Genomic DNA, 24,351 nt, shown 5'->3' on the forward strand with positions numbered 1-24,351 from the left:
TTAACTTGTCAAAGAAATTTCAAATAAATCATGTATTATGAAATGGAATTTTGTGTTCATTCCGTCATTACTTATCTCCTCATACTGTCATTTTAATAACAATTTTGCAATCAAATAGTATTTCATTCTGCTTTTCTCTCAATTGCAGAAGCAGAATCAAAAGGATCTCAAAAAGACAAAAAATTAGCCATTGTGGGAAAGCTTGCTAATAAATTACAATTGCAAATTTATCAAAAATTGATGAAAGTTTCTGTTAAAAAGATGTTTAAAAACTACTAGGAGATTTTTTTTTAAAATAAAAACAAAATCAATTTTATACATTTTGCAAGTAAAGCACAAGCCACTACCCCTGGAAACCATAACATTTCATCAAAGGAGTATGCTAATTGCTCGCAATTAAAATCTGAAAAAGTGTATAATTTTTTACTAGAATTTTTCGAAAATTAAATAACTAATGAAACAAGATGCTTTTCTGTCCTTCAAGTGACATCGTTTTATTTGTGAATTGTAACAAATTAATATTGATTCATCAAAAGCCCCAATCTTACTCCGCAAACTTCAGGTAATATTAGAATCTGCTTCATTCCTGCGCCCAATTCCGTAGTGCTCAAAAGTTTTAGAAAAGTCCCGGTCAATAACCCCAACAACAGTTGTACTGTCTGTGCAACATCCACAAATGCAGCTGATCTGTACCTACAACATTATTTTAAACTGTGGTCTATAATACAGATGATTTTGATTAATTTTCAGTTCAATGACCTCTATTTTTAACAGTTATAGTATCATATTTACGTGATACCAACCATCCTAATAAAAAAAAAAAAAAAAAAAAAAAAAAAAAAAAATGAAGCATGGCTGCCTAGAAGTTTGGCAATATAAACAATGTGGGGAAAAATACTCGCTGGGATATACTCAAAAGCTCAGATGAGGGATCACTATCTAGATAACACGAGTTGCAGTTATTGTCATTATATCGGAATGCCGTGCATGCTGTCTATTCACTGATTGAAGGGGCTTCCTTTACCGGAACTAGTTGCAATTCATTTTGCATTGCAAATTGCCTATCATACATGGCTCACATTTTATTGATCGTTGAAAATCGGCGTAAACTGACCAAGTGATGTAAAAATATTGCAATTTCGTGGTAAAGAAATTGAAATTTTTTGTTTTAAATTGAAAATTTATTTCAATATTTTCGGTGTACTTCACTTCTTGGGTTCGTAGCTGATTTCTTTTAAAACGGTTTTTGAATGTTTTTCAGCATCTCACTTGTTCCATTAAACCTTAAAACCATTAAATTTGAGAGTTCCATTAAAACGCGGACCTTTTTGAGCAATGTGTGTTTTAATGGAACTCTCAAATTCAATATCATGAATTCAAAACATAGACTAGATGTATTATGTTCAAACAGGGCCGGATTTACCGACTTGCCGCCCATGGGCCGCTTATATTTTTGCTGTCATTCGTTTTGAAACATCGATACAAACTATCAAGTGAACGTGCCGGAGGAGGAGGGGTACATAAGACGTGTTTTCTCGTGTTGGGCACATTTTTCGTGAAAGCCCTATCAACACTAGCAAAATTTCACGAAACTTTGCGCAGAAATTAAGTTCCGTAAACCTATCTCTGTGTGGACAAGGCCTTCCATTTATAAGAAATGAACGAAAAAATTATGAAAGAATAAACATGAATGTGGTTTAATGCTTTTAATTTCCGCCACCGCGCCAACCGCACTGTGTCTGGCGCAATGCGTGAAGTATCCCTACAATCTTCTAGGCGCTATGCGTTTCACGCCGACCGCTGCTGACCGCATTACGTTTGACGCAATGCGTGAAGTATTCATGGAGTCTTGTAGGCGCTAATATGTGTTTCATACTGACAGGCGCGCTGAGGGCTTCTCCTTTCCATCTCAAGTCTTCGTCATCATTGCCCTCTGCGCCGCGCCGCTCCAGGCCAAATTGCGTGTTTGGTTTCTCCCTCAACTAGACTAATGAAAGGCGCTGTCTCTTGTATCAACGAAAGACGAGGCAATTAGAACTTAATATACTTTAACTCTCAGAAAATGAGAGATGTTTTCGCCTTTTCTCGTTTGTAATTTTTTTTCTGAATCAGATTTTTTTCTTGATACCTACTTTTGAAAAAATTACAACATTTGCCGCCATGGGACGCGGCGCCGCGGCCTATGTGGCCACCCCCTAAATCCGGCCCTGTGTTCCAACAATCTGTACTTTTTTTTTTCTTGGAGGGGAAAGGAGATGGTGGAAGACCTTTCAATATTATGGTTAAAAAATTCTGAGATTATTTAGGAAAAGCAAAAGTATGAGTATTTCCTCAGAAAGCAATATTTTTGCAAGGTATTAATGGGTATGATAACAAAAATACAATACCACAGTGCACAGTGTATGTTTTTAATACTTAATGTTTCTGAAAATAACGTGTATGAGGATAGGTACTTTGGACAATGTTTTCTTCTAGTACCTAAACTTATTGACCGTGGGCAGTGTGCTCCTCGGAGCTCCCAGTGAACTCAAAGGATCATCCATAAATTACGTAACCCTCTATGGGCAAGGGGGGCCGAGAAGAGCGTCACGCCATTTTGTTTTTACATGTTGAAGGATAAGGACCCCCTTGCTAAAAGTGTTATTAGGGGGAGGGGGGAGGAATGCCGAAAAAGTGCGTTTCGTAATTAATGGATGCTACCTAGAAGGTAAAAAAAGAATTGATTCCATAATAATTTCGTAAAATATTTTGGACATTCTCTCCTCCCCCCCCCCCCCTTCTCTTTAAACTGTGTTTGAGACTGCAGAGTGACTTTTTATGTTTTTTACAAAATTTTCCTAATTTTCTATGTCCTCTACTTCCAAAAAATTTTCATGGAAGCTGAATTGGTTGGCTTTTTAATGATTCATCTTAGGGAAGAGAGGTTTTTTAATAGTTTACCTTCGGGAGAAGAGAACAACCAATGCAGCAAATGATCACTGCAGTCGCCAAACACGTAGGAAAACTGTGTGTCAATCCCTCTAAAACTGAAAACTAAAATATTAAAATTACTGAGGTGAAAATTTCCTATTGTTCGCGTATCCATTCTACCGTTGAGGCACGTAAATTTCTTTTTCAATAGAAAAATCCTCAATTGAACAACATTCTCAACTCTCACTGCAATTAATTAAGGATGTCGCACAGCTACGGTAAAACTAAAAAACGGTGTTTTTTGGTTTAACGCTACGTAGACTATCTTTCATAATTTATTTTCTAAATGGAAAAATATACTCATCGTCAATTCTTGCAAACTTCCACGATTTTTCCACTTAGTGTGAAGAACATTCGCTGAAAGTTTCAAACAACCGTGTTATACTTCGTTCTTTTTAATCGAAATTTTAAGTCAATCAATTTCTTGGTAAGAGCAGCTCAAACTTTCCCCTGAAAGAACGCAATTTTTTAAAATTCTCCGGGAGAAGCCCCCTGGAACCCCTTTTTAGGCTAAATAAATCCCCGAGCTCCTCTTTAGTACTAGGGGAGAACCTAAAAATCCTCATCGTATCTTAAAGAGGTATCCCTCTGCTCCCCTCCTCTCCCTACAAAAAGTTCTCGGTTCCACCCACGTTCTTCTTGTTTCTCTCATTCTCTATCTACTTTGAGCCTGTACTTTGAACTTTAGCATCGCCGCACAGTGGATTGAATCAATAGAAGAGGTCCGAGAAGAAATTTTTGGCTAAAATTTCAAATTTTGATGTTTATTTTGTCACAAATTAAATTTCAAGGGGTTTTTCTGTCAGGAAATCATACCAAAAAACAATGGAACCCATTCTTAAACTTTTTGGTTTTATATAATCGAAAACATAAGCTTTCGTAGTCTCTAAATTTTGTCCGACTCCTCCTATTGATTCGGTCCAGTGTGCGCCGCACAGTGGAACGAGTCTTTGAAAGAAGTCGGACATGAAATTTGTGACAAAAATTGTAAGATTTTACGTTTATCTCGTCACGATTTTAATTTTAAGGAGTGATTTTTGTACCTAGAGAATTTTACGAGAAACCCGATGAAACTACTTTTAAAACGTCAACACTTCATATTCATAAGATATACGCTTTGAAAGTTTTTAAATTATGTCCGACCTCTGCTATTGACTCGGTCCAGTGTGCGCCGTAGGTAAAATATTAATCGAACAATTTAAAGTCTGGATTTGAAAAAAAGTGAAAACTATGCTCTCACTTCGAAGGCTTTATCTACACCGCCTGGATTGGCTCCTTTGTTGGATCGCCTGCACAGGAGCCAACCTACCCCGGCGACTGCACCAGCGCCCAGGACTCCTAAGAGGGCCCAGACAAGATATTTGGTTGGAGGTATGTATTTCTTCCAATCATCGTCGTCCTCCTCGTCCGATTCGGGTTCCGAGATTCTGGATTCTACGCTGATGACGAGATACGGGGGCTCCTGCGCCTCACCGGACCGTGCGATACCCGGCAAGGATACGCTCAGACTCCCGTCCTCTTTGATTTCCACTTCACGTCTGAGCCAGCCCGCACAGCCTTTGCTTTCAGACGAGAAGTATCCCGTCGCTAGATCGCAGTACCTTCCTTGGGGTAAGGACACCTAGAAAAACAGATAGTGGAAAACAAAGAGAATGTATAAAAGCAGCCCGAAACGGAAACGACAATCGAAAACACAGGAAAAAGCGGAAACAAGGCTAAAATACAAAATATAAAGGCAGGACGTTTCGGTACCTTACGGCACCATTATCAACTGCTAAAAAAGAAATAAAAATAATTTCTTTTTAATTTCTTTTTTATTTTTACTTCTTTTTTAGAAGTTGATGGTGCCGTAAGGTACCGAAACGTCCTGCCTTTATATTTTGTATTTTAGCCGTGTTTCCACTTTTTTCTGTGTTATCGATTGAAAAACAGATACTTGACTGTGGGTAGAATCCACCACATTAAAAATTTCCGAGAGAAATATTGTGCCGGAGTCAACGTCGCGCCCAAAAATCCCGAGTAATATGAGTGCGGAGCGGAATCCATGCTCTTCACGGTGTGACTTACACTATTACGACACTATTACGGAGGGGGATTTAATCCTTAGAGAAGTGTATGTAATAGTATTACGCTTTTATGGTGCTATTTTCTCTTCGCATTCATGTTACTCGGGGTTTTTGGGCGCTATACAGACTCCAGTATACCGGGATTTCAATCCTCGATTTTTAACAATGTGCGAAGTAAAAAAAAGAACACTACACAGAGAGAAATTTCAACACAAAAGTTTGGTAAATACGGGCAGTAAAACACAAAATAACCCTAGCCCTCGGTTGACAATTTAAAGAGGAAATGCTACCTAGTTTTCTTGAAGAACTTTAATAAAAAACGAGTGGTGAATGCCTACGTTGCAATCTGAGAAATGCATTTTTCTTGTCTCTCCATTGTTTTCTGCGCTAAATTTACCGCAAACGTACCAAAATCAACACACTTTTTTTTTTTTTTTTTTTTTTTTTTTTTTGGTTTGTGTTTCACTACCTATATTAAGCAAAAGTAGCACAAGAACACATTTTTATCAAAGCCCAGACCCAATTTAAATTACAAATAGAGTAGTTTATGTCATTGACATAATAGGCAACGCTGGTATCATTAAGTAACGATGTGAGAGAAGCGAGCAAATGCCCTTAGTTCTTACTGCATATATCCGACAAACTAAACGTATTTTATCACAACGCCTGCAGGATGCAACTATTCGGGCTCTACGGATGTCCTTGTTGCATACGCCGAGACTGAAGGCGTTTTGACTTCTCAGGCACTTACTGCTTCACATCATATCATACGCGGCAGAGGGGAGTGGGCAGTACCACAAGGATCCAAAAAAACAGAACGCTTTCAATTTTTCGTTTATCATACAAAAATATCTCTTGGATACAAATTTTTGCTCTAAAAAATACTCATACTCCAGCACATCGCGGTATCAAAACTGAAACACAGAAGATACGTAATTCTTATGCATGTGAGCAGCTATTCGTGCCCAAGAGATGTTCTAGTAGTATAAACTGTGTAAAACAAAGAACAGGCAAGAGAATGGCCAGTAAAAAAACCATGAGTGAGAATTAAATAGGCAATGCCTAAATGTAGTTGTACGCTGATTTTACCGCCCAAAGCTGTGAGAGACCTAACAAAAATGTTTTCACAAGCTAACATGCTAATGTATCGCTGCATTTAATCAATCAAAACCTTTTTCCGATGATCTTCAAACGCTCTCTCTACTGTGCTTGTCTAATCACTAGGTACACGTGAAATAATCTTTGAGTTGAAAATTGGGTAACTTCTCTACCCCTTCGTTAGAGTCTCCATGTTATAGCTCACAGTTTTCACAATGGCCCAGTTTAACAAGGGCACGGTACGAATTTAAACTTTCAAATACATGCTTCTTGACCAAAATTTCACGCAGAACACGGTTTGCACACCGAAAATGACTAAAACTAACTTCTAATTAAGATGTACTTAATGTTTCTTGAGGCATAAAAAGCCTCCCAAAATTTCGCCCCTTTTTCGGTATTTGATCCGACCATCGAACCAAGGTTTAAGTGGAAGCTTATAATGACAGAAAACTCAGGAAAAAATTTCAAGATGAGTATAGGAACCGTTTTCGAGTCGGGGGGGGGGGGGGGCCTTGCCGAAAAAAGGGCGAACTTTTACTGACAACGTCAAAACCTACTTGAAAAGTTTGACTGAGACTCTTTGTATCCGCGTTGAAGACTGCGAATCCTGTTTCACCCCTCTGAAATGCAGCTTGATTTGCTTCACTATCCCATTCACACCACCATTTTTCAATGAACGCATCTGTAAGAAAATAAGGAGGGTAACAGAGTTTTAGCAAAAAAATATTTAGAATCTATCTTCGAAATCAATTGTAACGTTGAAAAAAATCTCCGAATATGATTTGTTCTCTTTAAAGGAAACTAATCAAAATATTTTCATGCAATTTTTTTTTTTAAAATTTTGTTTTTTGATTAGTGAGGGCAATTCACGGGCAGTATAGATAGAAGCTTTAAGTTCGTTTCCCTTAAAAAAAAATCATAAGCGCAGATTGACACCGTCGCGATTTTAAATACGCTTTTTTGACCTCAGCCATCGAATGTTTTTCCTCGATCATACATAAAGAAACTTAACGAGAGTCTGTATTTTACCTTTTACAACATTTGTGAAGTGTCTTATGATCCACTGAATACTTTTATCTCTATGCTCGCACGTCCATGGGTGTGTGCACTGACTCGGTGACATGATATTCTCTGATCGGTCTACTGGAGGTCCTTCATTCGTGTCTTTGTAACTAAACCCCGAAAAAATGTTCGGCGTGTTTCTTGAGAATGTAAGGATGAAGGCATTCATCACCTGAAAATTGAATCGAGAGGTGTACAATATGACTCAATTCTTCCATTGGGTCAGTTGCGCTGGTCACAGAATCGTGCTTTGATGCTTGAATCTTGTAGATCAGCTTAAAATAATAAGATCGGTCTATGCAGCAACTCAATGTTCAATATTATTAGCCGAGATATCGCGCTTTAAAAAGTCGGTTTATAATGTCATCTACTGCGGTATAGTGACAACCTTGGTTTCTTCCACCTTGCTTTCATCAGTTAGGGAAGGGATGCATACATTTGCACTCACTTCTCAACGTGTAAGAAACTGAGGGTGTTATTACCGCGGTGGATGACGTCATAAACCGAATTTTTCGAAGCACGATACATCGGTTAGTACTCAACGTAGAAAGTTGCTGTTTAGACAGATCTTATAATTTTAAGCTAATCTAAAAGAATCAAGCATCAAAACACGATTCTGTGACCACAGCAACTGACCCATTTTTAAGAAAAAGATCGATGACCAAAAAGTAAAATCACGTACCTGCTTCTGCGACATTGCAAACTTCTTGACATATTTCATTTTTTCTTTGGAAATCTCTGGTTAAAGTAATTTGTTGAAAACTGTCTCGATTTTTCTTATGTGTCACCAGGATCTCCCGTCTAAATTTCAAGCTTTAAAATTGGTTTGTTTCCCTTCAAAAAATTTAATAGGAGCGGAAATTTTGAAACACCGCAACGGAGATAAGTGGTTTCGCACTTCGGCCATCGATTTTAATGTGTGTGTAATTTTAGTGAACCCCAGCGCTCCCCAGTGTATTTGTTGCCTACACTGGAAAAAAAACACATTGTATCTAGAGTCCAGACTCTTAAAAACATCGACAAGAAAAAATACTCTTGATTCAATCGGATTTTTGCTTAAATCATGAACCAAGCCTCTTAATTTGAGCGGATTTCCTTTTGATTTAAGCTTAATTCTGATTGAATCAGAGTATTTTTTCTTGTGAATGTTTTCAAGAGTCTGGACTCTAGATCCAATGTGTTTTTTTTTCCAGTGTATGCCGAAGAATCGAAGGCAAACTTCAAATGGACGATAAACTATCAATACTGCCGTGCTAAGGAAAAACGCCGTATGAATCTTCAGACGTTGCCAAATTTCCTTAGATAAAACGCATATTTCCTGGTAAACTTGTGAATATTTTCCTCCCAATTTTTCAGATAATTTTTTTCGCAATTCCACCTACAGATTTTGAAAATTTAAAGGAAAAATCTTCATGACTTCCTTCAAAAATGAACGATTCACTGAAGGAAATTTGGCAACTCTCGAATGTTCATACTGCGTTCTTCCTTAGTACGGCAGAAAAGGTTCACAACATAGTTCATCGGTCCAATCAATGCATTGCTCATGGAGCGATAGTAATGTGCGGTTTTCAAACAGACAAATTACTAGCTTTATTTGCGCTCCGAGATAGATTTGTGCCTATACGCTAAGATTGAAGGCGAACTTCAAGTGGACGATAGGTGAACGTATTTGTGCCAAAATAAACTATGTTGCACGCAAAGCCTGTGCATATAGTTCCTTTTAGCATAAATACGTCCATGTAACGAACAGAATCACAAATCGTTTGGTGGCTCAGTCAAGGCGTGCTGCGAGGTAACTATATCGATTGTGAAACTCCCAAACCACACACTTCGGTTGGCGACTTCGAAGATTTCTATGATACTTCATCTTTTATGTGGGAAACTACCTAAAGTCAATTCCAGAAAACTTCCGTGATGTTTCCTCTCTGTTCAAAGAAAATTGTGTTAATACTTCAAGGAGGGATGATGATTTGTCCTCCTTCAAAAAAAAAATAAAACAGGAGCGAAGATTTTGTAACATCGCAACCGAGATAAGTGGTTTGGGAGTTTGACCGTCAATGTATAAAGTAATGCATTCCGAAGGGGCGAGAACTGTAACATTAGCCGCATATTAAATATACCTGTTGAATTCCTCTTTGATCTGGGGAGTGCGAATAACCGTCTTGCCACACCTGTCGTTGAGAATCTTGGTTTACCCCGAGATCTTGGACTGTTCGGCTTATATAAGTTGGATTTTTCGCTGTAAAAAACACAATTTCCAAAATTTTACATATCCCGGTGGGATTCAAATCCAGAGAGTGCCAAAATTTATGCCTTAAAAAGTAAGCGCGAATCGCTATTCCCCAAAATTTATCGATAAGGAAGTAGAATTAAGGATTACATAATTGGACCGCGTTAAACAGAAAGGAACCAAGCCACATCAGCTATTGCCAAATTTAATTGGGCAATTTAATTTTTTACATGAAAACGGTTGTGTGGATTTTCGTGCAAATTTCAGTGAAAATTCTCCGTGGTGCGAAACAAATTCCTTAAAATGTTCAAAGGAATCCGAACAACCGTTCTCTCGTAAAAAATATAATTGCCCAGTTAAACTTGGCAATCGCTGATGTGGCTTGGTTCCTTTCTGTTAAACTCGGTCCAATTTATATTGACATTGAAGACAGAGTAGGATGTATCTGAGAGGGATGAGTCTACCATAGTATCAGATTAAAAAAAAAAACAAAAAAAAAAAACCAACAACAACTAAAGTGTAAGGGTTACGGTTATAGGTATAGTTAATTAGTATTAAGTAGATCCATACACTGGAAAAAAAAAAAAAAAAAAAAAAAAAAAAAAAAAAACCATTGGATCTAGGGTCTAGGCTCTTGGAAACATTGACAAGAAAAAATACTCTTGATTCAATCGGATTTTTGCTTGAATCAAAACGAAATCCGCTTAAATTAAGAGGCTTGGTTCTTGATTTAAGCTAGATTCTGATTGAATCACGAGTACTTTTTCTTGTCGATGTTTTTGAGAGTCTGGACTCTAAATCCAATGTGTTTTTTTTTTCCAGTGTACTCAAATAGAGCGATATTTCAAATGACACCCCCGATTTATAAACCATTCTACATCACGATTTACATAAGTTGTTTGACAGGTTTGATTCATATTATTCAATATTTTTTGGGATGTGTTGTGCTTGAACCCTAATGATAGCGAATGTTTTTTAATTACCATATTCGAAGATTTTAGCAAGTCGAACAGATCCCCATCTGAAACAAGTCGCTACCATTCCACTGAAACTGAAGTCATACTCCGAGCCGAGGTCCTTGTATTCCTCTTGATAAGATCCTAAAATGATACTTTTCAGTAAAAATACAAACGAGTATCAAGAAAATCCATATTTTCTTTCGTCTGGTCTCATTCGTGATAAAAATCACACTTTTTAAACTTTACTCACATTGCTGAAAATGTGACTGAAAACGTATGATATCCAAAATCTGAGCTCAGATTCGGATTCCTCGTTGAAAATCGATGCAATTGCATGTATCATACGCTAGCATAGCGTGATGGAAAGAGGCGTAACGCAGGCATACTGATTCTGATTAGTCCAACTTGGCAACACGGGCAGTCACTGAGTAGGTCAGCTGATGAGTAAGAAGAATATTTTCGCTTCGCGGAAATCCTTCGGTACCGAATGCTTAGCGCCGGCGCTTGGCAGGCGTAGATAAAGGGGTTGAATTCCTCCATGATAAATTCTTCTTCCTCTTCGGCTGACCTACTTATCCATCTTGGATTATTGGACTGATTTGTTTGAGTACTTGTCTTCGTGCTATGCTAACGTGTGGTACATGTTTCCCCATCGATTTTTCACGAGGAATCCGAATCTGAGCTTAGATTTTGGATACCTAGCGTGTTCATGTATTCAAAAGTGTATGAGAAATTGCCAGGGTGTTCTCGAAAATTTATCACGTAGCAGGTAGTGTTTTTATTTTTATTTTTTTAAATTTGCTTTATGTTTGCTTGTTTTTCACTCGGATCACGATCTCATCACGATGAAGAATTAAAAATAATCTTTCTTGTTTCCATTAATCTAAACAACTTGCCCATGAAATATATTGAAATCAAATAAACAAATGAAAAATGAAAAATAAAAACCACCGAATAATTACCGTTTACTTAAATGTGGATGAATTGATCAAAAAGGGCAACCCAAAAGTGCGTAATATTGTTACCCCTTCCTCCCCCCTCCTCTCGGCCGATCCCCTTGTGCACTGCAACGCTGAGCTGTGCAGGATCTTCCTTCCACCCCCTCTCCCCTTATCCAACAAACTATGCTAACGATAACCCTGAATCCCTCCTCAAAATAACTATATGGCGAAAACAATTCTAGAGTCTGTCCCTTCCGAAAGTCTTTCAATGTTTTGCGAGGGTACCCCGCAACCCGCTCGTGCAAGTACTCAGATTTTCATAGCGTTCCTCTATTTCCAGGCCATGCATCGCAAGTGCTCCTTTTAAATTCCGTACTTTAGTTTGGGAGTATAAACACAAAAGAAATGCCGACATCTCTGCCGTGCTAAGGAAGAACGCCGTATGAACCTTTAGGTGTTGCCAAATTTCTTTTGGTTGATCACGAATTTTCTGGAGAATTTGTTAATATTTTCCCTCCAATTTTTCAGATAAATTTGTTCGCAATTTCACCTAAAGATCCTGAAAATTTCAAGGAAAAATACTCATAATTTCTTTCAAAAATAACTATTTTCTGCGAGGAAATTTGGCAACTCTCGAATGTTCATACGGCGTTATTCCTTAGCACGGCAGATCTACGGTCTGCCTCTTTCATCTCATCTCCGTTATGATCGTAAAATGGCGTGGAAGCTCATTTTCCATGTAACGTCTCACCGTCGCAGTGAAGCCGCGTCAAATCGACGATGAAACTGCAAAAATGCGTATCTCGGTTGCGTTGTTTCAAAATCTCCGCTCCTATTTTATTTTTTAAAGGGGTACTAAGTCAACATCATGGATCGAAATTTTCGTGAAATACTCTTCGCATTGCGAAAATAAATCAGGGACGTTTTAAAGAAATGACGTTTCGTAGTTTTCCATGTGGGAAATGAATTAAGACAGGAACTCTGCATTGACTCAAACCGATAGATGCATTTTTGCAACTTCATCGTCGAATGGAGAGAGGCTTTAATGCAGATTTCGTCCATATACGCCAGCCAATCTAGTTAGTAAATTTTAGCGGTATTTTTTGTAATTTAAAATTTGTGTGATATTGATCCAGCTTTTAAAAAACCGCAAAAAAGTATCTCACACCGTCATCCACCACCTCTAGAGCCCAGAACGGTCGCTGTCTTGTTTTTCCTCCATCTAGCGAGACGTCTTTTAATTGGCTGAAAATCTGGGCCAAATCGTCGGGCCACATATGCTTCGCTGCATCGATTCTGAAAAGAATAAGGAGCATGCGCCGATTTAATTGATGGTATACAGAATGCTATATACTACGTCAAAATCTGAGAAACTTAACAGTTTAAACTATGCCTATCTAATTTTGTTGTAACCGCTTCTGCCTCGCAGATACCGAGTTTCGGCATCACTAGTGGCAGCTCTCAAAAACAGCAAACAAGAGGCAAGAGGTCTTCAGAATAAACAATTTCACGTCTAAAAATGTTGCGGTTGGGTCCCTGGTAAAAATTGGCAGTAGAATCTGTGTTCCAAAATACCATGACCTACAGTCGGCTGTGAGGTTTCCAATAGTTTCTATGGCCGGTTACACAATTTCTTATAGCCTTTTATAGCCGATGGCGATTAAGCAACAGCCAGGCGATAGTGAATGCTGAACGTTACTAATTACGGATGCTTGGATTTAGTGAGTTTTTGGACTACCGCTCTCTTTTTGGGCCGCAGTATCTTGAGTTGATTTGCGAGGAAAGTTCCGTACTTTTGAAGGATGCCTGCCATTCCTAATATGTTGGAGCGCCTTCAATTTCGTATGATACTGTGCAATACCTCTGGTGTGAAATAGTTGCTTCAAGCGCTGCGGTACGCTGCGGCGCGGCGGGCAGCCAGCGCTGAACGCGCATCGGCGCCTTCAAACCTAACAGGGATACTTCACGCATTGCGCAATGCGTGAAGTATCCCTGTTAGGTTTGTAGGCGCCAGTGCGCCGCCGCTCCGCTTTGTGTTAGGGTCTAATATTTAATCTAGCGGAGTCAGCGTTGTTCAACTCATGACTTTGAAATGTTTGCACACTCTGTATGGATTATTCTCATTTTAATTGATGAAAAAAAATTGATGTTGTAAAGGAAAATATAATGTGCGTTTTGTCAATATTAAGGTGATCCCGTACAAACTTAAGGATTTACAAAGCACAAGAATTTCTACAGAATTTCTTATAGCCTTTTATTGCCGATGGCGAAAAAGCAACGGCCAGGCGATAAAATGTAAAACCCGGAAATAGGAACTATAGTCTATAGTTCGGCTGTTTAATTTTTTGTCGCTTCAAGTAGCCCGGCCGTATGATTTTTTCCACTTTCTACAGCCAGCTATATGATTTTCTATCGCCCTCTTCAGTCGGCCATAAGAAATCCTATGGTATTTTGAAACGCAGCTCCCATCGCCAATTTTTACCAGGGGTTATTTTGTTAATTAATTACAAATACACATACGCTGCAATTCATTGCTTTATGTGAACGAAGAAATTCAAATATTGAAAACAAATCTAGACAGAAGACTTTTTCATGTCCTTCGTGTCAATCCTTTTTGAGACGCGTGGTAAAGGAGGCTTCCCTGGTTTCTTCTAGGATGGTAAAGTTTCATAAAATTGAAAATTGAAATTCTATACGTGAATTATTCAATTTGAGATGTTACGTGAAACATTGAATTTGAAATTTTACGTGCAATATTTCTGGAATTTACCGAATGAATGTTTCATATCGTAGAGAATCAGTCGCTCGCTTTCAATTCTTTCAACCTCATTTGGAGACATCGTCTTATTAATTTTCATCATTCGCCTTTCTTATGAAAAGGAAAATTCCTAATTAAATCCAAAAAGCTAGGGCTTTTTAAATTTGCTTTTTCCTTCGTTTGTCTTTTTTTGATATGGGTTCAAGCCCTGGTTAAAAAATGAAAGCCACAGACATGCGGCCGTACTCGGCTGGTTTAATTTAAACGACTTCACCAAGCCGTATGATTATAGTATCATGCACGTCATACCGAAGAGATTAGAAAGGTCAATGGTAATAAAAGGGAGCAACGAAGCCGAAACCATTATTTAAATCAAAGTAGAAGAACGGGAGTGGGTGGGCAATTCAGATTCACAAAGTTATTCACGCAACTGTAGTCCCACCTGTCAAAATGTTTTTTGTATCACTCATTAGTTATATTTGTGAGATAATATCTTGATTTCAGCTCGAACTTGAGATCATTCTCGGAATTTAATTATACCCATGCACTTGAGAGCACTTATGCGAGATTTTTAACAAAATGTGATTACCGGAAACCAGCCACTCCATAGTCAATCAACTTGTTCATGAATTTTACAATTTTATCTTGAACGTATGGTTGTGTTTGATTTACATCCTGTAAACCCCATATTTCGCATATTCGTACCTGAAGCAACAAAAGAAAATTCTTAATTCTTATTAACTAGTAAATATATCTATACTATAAGCTCCGGGTCCGGGACCTCCTAAACTTGTAAATGGTAATATAACGCTTCGTTCCAGCGTTCTACCACCGGGCCGATTTTTATGATTTTTGTGGCTATCGACAGGCAATTGTCTCTAGATGAGCCCACTATACTCAGATTTTGAAAATATGACCCAGGTTTTTTTTATATTACGCGGTAAAGTTGCGAATTCTTTCATTTAAACAATGTTTCTTTATTTTTTGTCACAGCTCGTTTGAGCGTTTCTACTCTGCCGATTTCCAATTTTCCATGATTTTTGCGGTTATCGACAAGTGATAGTCCCTAGATGAGCCCGCTGTACTCAAATTTTAGAAATTGGACCCAAGTTCCCTCATATAAGAGTAGATCAGGAAGCTTAGAGAGGGGGGAAACATTTGAAATTCCCGCCAATGAAAAATAGCGAGCATTTCAAATTTAGCGAGAAATTGAACTAAGCGGGAAATGTTGAATCTCGATCTGTTAGCAGGGTAAGTGAATCGAAGGTATGCTCCTTTGCTGCAGACTATCCATAACGACGGTGAAACTACCAAACCACGTATCTCGGTTTGCGACGTCGCAGACTTCCTGTCATACTTTATTTTTTAAATGAAAAACTACTTAACATCCAGTCTTGAAAATTTCTGTGATTTTTTCTCTTTGTGCGGAGAAAATTCCGTGAAAATTTCAAGGAATGATATTGATTTGGTCTACTTCAAAAAAATAAAATGTGAGCGTAGATTTTTAAACACCGCAAACGAGATACGTGGTTTGGTAGTTTCACCGTCGATAAGCGACGAAACGCTCCGTTCTGTTCATCCCGTTTCATTTCAGTCTTGGCGTGAAGTTTAAAATGAATCGCAGGGGCTCAACGCGACTATGCCGGGCAGGTTTTCTCGTCATACACCGAGACGGAGAAATGTAGCCTCTCCTGATGAAGCTGTACCGTAATTTAAATAGATTGAAAATCAAACAATACAATGAGACTACTTGCCGCAGTTCTGTTGGATCCATCACAATAGCAGGATTTATGAAAGTTTCGCTCGTCATATCCGAGACCTGGGTATTGCTTTCTTTTCACGTTGGCTACTGTGCCACCGACACCAACCACGTCCCCATTCGGTTCACCAGCAGCATGAGACACACCATGGTTTAGAACAGTATCCACGTATACTCTATTGACATCCGTATGAACAATTAAAATAATTATAATACATTGAATAGGTCGTCGTGCGAAAATTACCGAAGTCCATTTTTCAGCTTTGAGTTTTTTGTGCGTTAATCATTAATTTTTCAAGAGTCGATGCAATCATGAGATTCTTGGAACCCCAAAACGAATCTTCTTACCACTTTAATTGTTGAATCTAACCTTGAAAAGAATTATTAACTAAAATTAACTCAAGACTGGCAAAATGTAAGTGAGCGGTTTCCGTTCGACGCGATGTAGTTGATCGATTGATTAATTGATTAATTCGAAGAAAACTAGAGTGCAGCTGGTGATATCAAATCACAAGATGCAAAATAGTTTTTGTACGGTCAACCCTGGTGCAGACGACCATGTTGGTAACACGTTGGAATTATATTGATACCAAGTCAGTATGTCGTCAACATGGTAGCAGAATGGTATCAACTTGGTCGGAAATGCCACTATTATCTCAACGCGTTATCAACGTAGCACCAATTTGGTTTTCCCCAGCGTGGCGTCAACTTGTCTCAATAACCCTATTGTTAACAAAATTGCATCAATAAGTCAATATACTGATGATCTTAAGTCCAATATGATACTTTGTTGGTGTCAAGTTCACATCATCGTCGTCATAATAACAATATGTTGCTGATAATTATGTTAATTTGTTGGTTTTTGAAAATTTGATTAAAGAGTCACACCACACCGTTCACTCGTTTGGTGAGTTTAGATAAAAATACTATATTTTGCGCACATCGTGATATCTATCTGCTTTATGTCAAACCCAAATTTTTTTGCTGTTTAAATGGAGAGCTGAGGTACTAAATGAGTAATACAACTATTTCGCCTCCTGGGTGACTCAAGTTCCATAACCACTGAATTGAAGGATAACTGAGCCTTCTCACTAGTAATTGTTGCGATGATGTTGCGCTGGGATATCAAATCGCAGGGTGCAACCATTTCAATTTATTGGTGGCGTAAATTGCATAACCTCATCATTGCAGGAGAACATCATCTCTAACATTATTGAGTCTGATATAGGAATAGAAAAACACACCTCTTTTATTTCAATTTCATCTTGATTTGACTTGGTTCTTTTCTGTTACACTCAATCCATGTAATTCTCGCCCTACTTCAGTTATTCGAGTGCAAAAGTCGTCATGAATAGGAAGTTACCTCACTAGATTGCAAGAAATATATCTTACCTGACGTCATTTTTGTTACATTCTTCCACCATATCTTTGAAATCCTGTTCCGTGCCAGATCTGGTGATCATGTCCCACGATACAGGCTGGTATCGTTCGTACCACGGTCTGATGGTTTTACCATCCAATTGATGTCTGATCACAATATTTTCAGTGACTGGAGAAACCTGCAAACAATACATTGAGTAGTAGTAAACGTTAACCAAAACTAGAAATCATACATATATTTGAAACAGATCACCATTCGATTTTGTAACCTTGAAATTGAAGAAAATTATAAAGTCGTACTCAAAGTTTACTCAGTTCTCATACTCTCAAATATGGTTTAGGACTTTTATGTTATTTCTTGGGAGTATAGTGTCGTGTAAAAAGTACAGGACATGTGAGAATGCTAATTTCAAGATTTACCCCCGGAAAACTTATTTGCCATTCGATTTCCAAATTAAAGTTTTATCACGCACATTGATTGCAACGTAGAGTTTTATGACAAAGATAGAATTTTTATAACGTGAATTAGATAACAAGGCTTGTGAATGACGAAGCAAAGATATGGAGGGGGGCACAAGCAAAACAAATGAGAAACTCAATAAGAAAAAACCCACAAACCAAGACAGCGCCAAATTGCTGAGGGCCCAGGAAATTTTTGCATTCTTCTTTAACAGCGTTGAAAGGCCATTCAAAAAGCTGGACCACCACTCGTCTATTTCCGCTCATCCCCGAGTCAAACTGACTGGCAGCCATACCAATACAGAGCACAAATGTATAACACCAAAACTTCCATGGGTTCATCTTCTATCAATTATATATATAAATTTCTTCAGATCTGGTAACAGTAGAATTCAAACAATGAGGCAGCATTATTAAGACGGAATGGTCAAAAGAACTAACTCTTTCTATACCTCATCACTCGCAAAAATTAACTCTGCGTCGTTCCCCGCAAAGGTTAAAATGAAATTCAAAAGGTACCTAAATTTGATCCGGTGATTATCCAGTTTTTTTATTTTCATTGAGGCAAACTGTGCAAACTCATCTGAGAGAAGTGAAAAATTATAGGGTTATTAGCCCTGTAGCTACGTTATAGATAAAATATATTACTAATAATTTTACAATTAGTCCGATTATCCTGACAAAATGTCGTTTCATCTCCAACTAAGGGGCTGTGCCTTTTAACCGCTTCGCGGTCCAACCGTCCGAGGCGCTTTGCGCCTCCAGCCTTATGCGATACGCGTTACTCCTATAATTTTATAATATGTAGAGTAAGATATGTTATTCTTGGGTGAGATTCTCATTCAATCAACTTTCAATGGATCGAATTCGATTGCGAGACAACATGAGATATAGTGTCCAAAAAATAATTCCGGCCTCACAAAAAATAATGATGATTATAATATGAATAAATACCTGCGGGTTTGCAAAGAAGCTCCTCAGTGTTGGCACAGAATTTGATTTGGAATATGATTCAGTGCAGGGGATTAAGGTAAAATACGATTATTTGTGACTTTGATTTGAAGAGCGTATGAGTGATATTAATGTGTTCCGAAACAAATGGAGAAAGCCGTTAGCCGACAAAAGCATGATTTTTCTAGCTGCATTATCGTGAAGATTAGATATCGGTTGTTGAGTCAAGAGGGGCTACCAAACTGCCCTGAAGTCGGCCGACTCTTGAATGTATCATGCTGTCTCTCATCACTCACTGTTAATGACGTCATAAAAAAAATGAGATCAAAAGAGCCGGACCTAGGATGTTTTGTTTTCATTTAGTGCAAAACAAATGAGCGACTCTTCGGGGAGAGGATTTCCTCAGCAAGATGGGAGGGTTTCAGGGATCATTCTTTGAAGATTTAGAAAATTTCACGTCCCCTCGATGGCATTTTCAACTGGTTTTTTTTGACATGAATGAACGACTAGACAAGGCACGAAGCTAAGCATTCTGATTCACGTTCCAGAATTTCATGTAAAACACGATTCTCGCATCGAAAATTACTAAAATTAACTCCTACCCAAGATATATAATATCTATTGACGCGTGAATTCAAACATCCCGCTCATGAAAACACGCACACTGGTCAAATCGCGCACTAAACACCTCCGAGGCAGTCTCTGCGATGTGGAAATCTGGCAGCCTCAATCTTGAGTTCTTGACGCTTTGGCTCAGGTATAGCAAGTTGCTTTTAGTTTGAATCATACAAGGTGGAAAATGAACAGTGATCGATTGAGACCCTGGTAAAAATTGGCGATAGGAGCTGCTTTTCAAAATACCATAGGAGTTCTTATAGCCGACTGAAGAGGGCGATAGCAAATCATATAGCTGGCTGTAGAAAGTGGAAAAAATCATACGGCCGGGCTACACGAAGCGATAAAAAATTTAACAGCCGGGCTATAGCTCCTGTCGCCTGGCTGTTGCTTTTTCGCCATCGGCTATAAAAGGCTATAAGAAAATGTGTAGAAATTCGTGTGCTTTGTAAATCCTTAAATTTGTACGGAATCACCATAATATTTACAAAACGCACATTATATTTTCCTTTACTACATATTTGCTTTTATCAATTAAAATGAAAATAATCCAAACAGAGTGTGCAAAAATTTCAAAGTCATGAGTTGAACAACGCTGACACCACGAGATTAAATATGAGAGCCTAACACAAAGCGGAGCGGCGGCGCACTGGCGCCTACAAACCTAACAGGGATACTTCACGCATTGCGCAATGCGTGAAGTATCCCTGTTAGGTTTGTAGGCGCCAATGCGCGTTCAGCGCTGGCTGCCCGCCGCACCGCAGCGTACCGCGGCGCTTGAAGCAACTATTTCACACCAGAGGTATTGCACAGTATATCATACGAAATTGAAGGCGCTCCAACATATTAGGAATGGCAGGCATTCTTCAAAAGTACGGAGCTTTCCTCGCAAAATAAATCAAGATACTACGGCCCAAAAAGAGAGCGGTAGTCTAAAAACTCACTAAGTCCTTGCATCCGTAATTAATTACGTTTAGCATACACTTTATCGTCAGGCTGTTGCTTAAACGCCATCGGCTATAAAATAGTCCAGTACCAACAGGAGTTTATGAATGCAAGAAAGAGGTCAGAAGAGGTTAAAGCTGATTCTTATGTATTTTTGGTCGCTGAATCCGAATTTGATGCTTCCCACCAAATCCGCCTTGTGCAATTGCGGAAAAGCCGGAAAACTGCCGAAAATCACGTTTTTACGCGCTTTTCCGGGAATAAATAGCTTAATATTCGTCGGAGCGTAAAATTAGTTATCAGCAAAGTCGTAGCCGAGTAAATTGCCGACAATATTTAAAGGGACAAGTTTTCGCTAGGACGTCACCCAAAAAAACGATGCTGGGGTTGGTCAGTTCAAATGACAAACGTCTGATGACGTTTGAGTCGTTGTGGAGCATGTATGGATTTACTAGTTTTTTTTCTTCTTTTTCCGGAAACTAGGGATTTTTCCTTGACTAGGCTTGGTACTATGATGGATCTCCCCTTCAAATTTATAGGTTGGCAACGACTGAATTTTTCATGTGGGGAGGTTGGCAGACCTTTCAAGCCCTACACGGCCTCCAAATAACGATTTTACTTATGAAAGTCTTCGAACCTAGGTGTACTCTGGTTTTACTTCAATGGGTCAAGTAAAGGTTGGCAACAACTACAATTCGGTTTCGAATATTCCGTGGAGAAAAGTTGGCTGCCCTTTCAGGCTCTAAGGCCTCCAAGAGCAAACTCAATCTCGATAGGCTCCCAACCTCGGTGCTTTATTTTCACTTCGATGTTTTTTTTTTTTTTTTCAACGCATTTGATTGGTTTACGGTGATAGCCAACGTGACGTCACAGCTGAAAATGCTCCCGGGCTTTGTTTGCACCACGCCGTACGTTATAAATATAGGCACGAGGGGTGGATCGGGCAGTCCCTGGCCAGGACTCGTTGGTAAAGGTATTATGTGTTGCATGTGTGTTATATGTTTTATATGTGTTATATGTTATTTATGTGTTATATGTTATTTATATGTCACATTTGTTATCTATGTGTTATATGTTTCTACTGATGCGTGTTGCGTATGTGTGTTGCGTGTTGCTTGAGTGTGTTGCGTGTTGCTTGTGTGTTACATGTTCCTTGCGTGTTACGTGTTGCTTGTGTGCTATATGTTGCTTGTATATGTTACGTGTTGCTTTTAAACGTTACATGATGCTCGTGTGTGTTATGTGTTGCTTGTCGCATGCTAGTTCTAATTTGTTGTTCTTTTTTATTTTTTGAGGTTTCTTTTCTCTTTGTCTTTTAGGGATTTAACGCACTTCCCGGTGTTGGTTCCTCCTCTTTTTCTACTAACTTTTTTTTTTTTTTTTTTTTGCTTCCTAAAAGACAAATAGCAAAGAAAACCAGTAATTGCTTGTAGATTCGCGTTTTAAAGTAGAGTCCCCCAACCCCTCCCGCGTAGTAACATAATTTCAATTATGTTACTTTTTTCTTTTTTCTTTGTCTTTTGAAGCGTGCCAGTAGGGCTCGCTCTTTTTCTTTTCATTCTTTTTCTTTTAATTCTTTTTCTTTGTCTCCCCTCCCCTAACAGAGAGTGGGTCTAGGAATTTTAAATATTCTAACGCCTCGTAAATTTATAACAGGGGGTGTACGATACCGTAGCTTTGGTTCGAAGGATGCAGTGGTGTTTCGGCACTTCGTTCAGTCGGCCGGCGGCCATCGCTTTCCTATGACGGCTGAATCCATAACCAGGACCCGGTATGGTGCAAGTTAGAGGGCGGTAAAAGAAACCCTCGGCCATTTCGGCGAAAAAAAAAAAAAGATGGTCCATTAGTATAGGCGGGAGGATACGTAAAACTCCTTCATCCCTCTCTGTTTTTTCCGTAATTAGTCATGAAGTGGATTGGTAGGCCTACGGGGGAAGCAACCACTATAAAAAAAGAAATAGTGTATTTTCCGAAGAAAATACACTAGCAACGCGCCACTGAACTTACCTCCTGAGAAATTAAGTGTTTATAAAAGTCGGTCTTTCCCTGGTAAAAATAATCTGATGGCTATCGCCAAAACACAGTGATGTCATGAGTTTTGACTAACATGAATTGTGTTTTGATGATGGCCAACTGATTATATTAACGAGGGTTTCTCTAAGGTGGTGTGGAAAGAGTTCCATTGATAAGAATATAGTTTTCTCGTCGGCTTTTCCCAGTTCAAATTGATGAGTTAGCCGTCACCAAAACAAACATCAATTGAAGTCATACGTGTTTTGGTAACGGTTAAGTCTTGATTTTGAAAAGGGGTTCTCTAAGGTGGTGCGGAAAGAGTTCTTCTGAGGATAAACCAGCAAATGGCAGGAAGTAATTGTAAGTCGCGAAATAGCTTTCTGAGATATTATGTAACACGTTACTTTCTTTGAAGCGAAATAATAATATGGAAAACAGCTTTTTCTAGTTTCACACACAGGCAATTCACCTGTCCTCAGTGTTTAAAAAAAAAAACAAAAAAAAACAAGTAATTAGGAAGCACATTGAATTGAACGTCTTTATATTAAAAGGAACCATATCCATTCTGACATAATCCCAAAGATCCATACGAATGCATGGTTGGCAAGGCTTATGTCCCAACGGATGTAGTTCATTTTGATTCAAATGCGTCCAATTTTGGCTGAAGGAGGATTACTTTCGTTATAGAGTGAAATTGCTCGCTTACAGACAATCAGCAGCGATATACAAATAGAGGGAACGCAATAACAACGATGAAATAGCCCGAAATGTGACGATTAAATGACGGTAAATTTACTAGGCTACACCTTTGCTGATAACTAATTTTACGCTCCGACGAATATTAAGCTATTTATTCCCGGAAAAGCGCGTAAAAACGTGATTTTCGGCAGTTTTCCGGCTTTTCCGGAAAACGCACATGGCGGATTTGGTGGGAAGCATCAAATTCGGATTCAGCGACCAAAAATACATAAGAATCAGCTTTAACCTCTTCTGACCTCTTTCTTGCATTCATACCCCCCTTTTTAGATCTATTGGTACTGGACTAAAAGGCTATGAGAAATTGTGTTGCCGGCTGTAGAAGCTATTGGAAATCGACGGTGAAACTACCAAACCACGTATCTCGGTTTGCGACGTCGCAGACTTCCTGTCATACTTTATTTTTTAAATGAAAAACTACTTAACATCCAGTCTTTAAAATTTCTGTGCTTTTTCCTCTTTGTGCGGAGAAAATTCCGTGAAAATTTCAAGGAATGATATTGATTTGGTCTACTTCAAAAAAATAAAATGTGAGCGTAGATTTTTAAACACCGCAAACGAGATACGTGGTTTGGTAGTTTCACCGTCGAAATCTTACAGTCGGCTGTAGGTCTATGGTATTTTGGAGCACAGATTCTACTGCCAATTTTTACCAGGGGAAGCCTACCGAAACCGTTGTAGTGCGCGATTGGACTCACGTAGCGTGTAGAGTATCTCGTTTCTTGTAACCGGGCAATACAAATTTCCGGTAACCAATGTAAAATAAAAACGTTAAAATCTCATTAGGAGTTGATTTCGGTAATTTTCAATACAAGAATCTTGTTCTACGTGGAATTTTGGTCCCGAAACATGTATCAGAATGCTTACTTCATACCTTGTCTAGTGGTCCATTCATCAATAAAAACGACCCAATGGTAAGCTCCGCCCCCCCCCCCTTCCCAAGCATAGGTGGAGCTAATCACTTTCTAGAATCTGGTCTCCATTAAAAATACGATACCCAACCTTGGACCATGGGGAGAGGTCCACGGGGCGGAGGCCTCCCCAGAAAATTTTGGAAACTAACTCCATTATAGATGGCTTTTAAGGCCACCATGATGCAAATTTTGTGGATTTTGTACCAGATTATAGCCTGCATGGGTTCTTCCATGGGACTTGAAAATTAAATTGATTAATTATTATTTATTTGAGCAACCCTTTTGCAGTCTTTAGCGTAATGAAAAAATAAAGTATCTCGTAGTGGGGGTTCTTGTGATGGGGGCCCCGGAGTGATCGCGCCGGTCCCCCCCCCCAAATATGTAAGTGAACAGCATGTTATATAACATAACGGCTACACCGCTACGTGATCTTTCATCAGGAAGTGACTTATTGTAAGCTGGAGAGTACCGAGGG

The 24,351-nt window shown here is 38.7% G+C and overlaps 1 protein-coding gene across 4 annotated transcripts; it reads right to left on the reverse strand.

The window, feature by feature from the left end:
- Nucleotides 1-465: 465 nt before the first annotated feature.
- LOC109040975 (alpha-amylase 1) lies at nucleotides 466-18,803 on the reverse strand. Of its 4 annotated transcripts, none has more exons than XM_019057123.2 (13): nucleotides 18,637-18,803; nucleotides 17,842-18,058; nucleotides 17,236-17,402; nucleotides 15,839-16,019; nucleotides 14,674-14,789; nucleotides 12,495-12,622; nucleotides 10,410-10,526; nucleotides 9,317-9,435; nucleotides 7,164-7,368; nucleotides 6,692-6,816; nucleotides 4,211-4,591; nucleotides 2,941-3,033; nucleotides 466-693 (listed from the first exon to the last, which is right to left on the reverse strand). In XM_019057123.2, exons 2-13 carry the CDS (start codon nucleotides 18,022-18,024, stop codon nucleotides 559-561), a joined length of 1,950 nt encoding a protein of 649 aa, XP_018912668.2. In that variant the 5' UTR covers nucleotides 18,025-18,058; nucleotides 18,637-18,803; the 3' UTR covers nucleotides 466-558. The 4 variants fall into 4 exon arrangements, 3 of the variants coding, with proteins under 3 accessions (XP_018912668.2, XP_018912669.2, XP_018912670.2); XR_011899814.1 differs by having other exon boundaries at nucleotides 652-693; nucleotides 2,941-3,026; nucleotides 18,637-18,794; XM_019057124.2 differs by lacking the exon at nucleotides 2,941-3,033 and having other exon boundaries at nucleotides 18,637-18,799.
- Between the last annotated feature and the right edge of the window lie 5,548 nt (nucleotides 18,804-24,351).

Source organism: Bemisia tabaci, chromosome 4, assembly GCF_918797505.1.
Source record: "Bemisia tabaci chromosome 4, PGI_BMITA_v3".
NCBI lineage: Eukaryota > Metazoa > Arthropoda > Insecta > Hemiptera > Aleyrodidae > Bemisia > Bemisia tabaci.

What these genes read in the sequence shown, in the direction of transcription:
- LOC109040975 (XM_019057123.2), bottom strand. Translation starts at nt 18,024, where the DNA reads ATGAACCCATGGAAGTTTTGGTGTTATACATTTGTGCTCTGTATTGGT. An exon ending in TGCTAAAATCTTCGAATATG is followed by an intron (nt 9,436 to 10,409) that starts GTAATTAAAAAA and finishes TGTTTTTTACAG; the next exon opens with CGAAAAATCCAACTTATATA. An exon ending in ATCAAAGAGGAATTCAACAG is followed by an intron (nt 7,369 to 9,316) that starts GTATATTTAATA and finishes TTCAATTTTCAG; the next exon opens with GTGATGAATGCCTTCATCCT.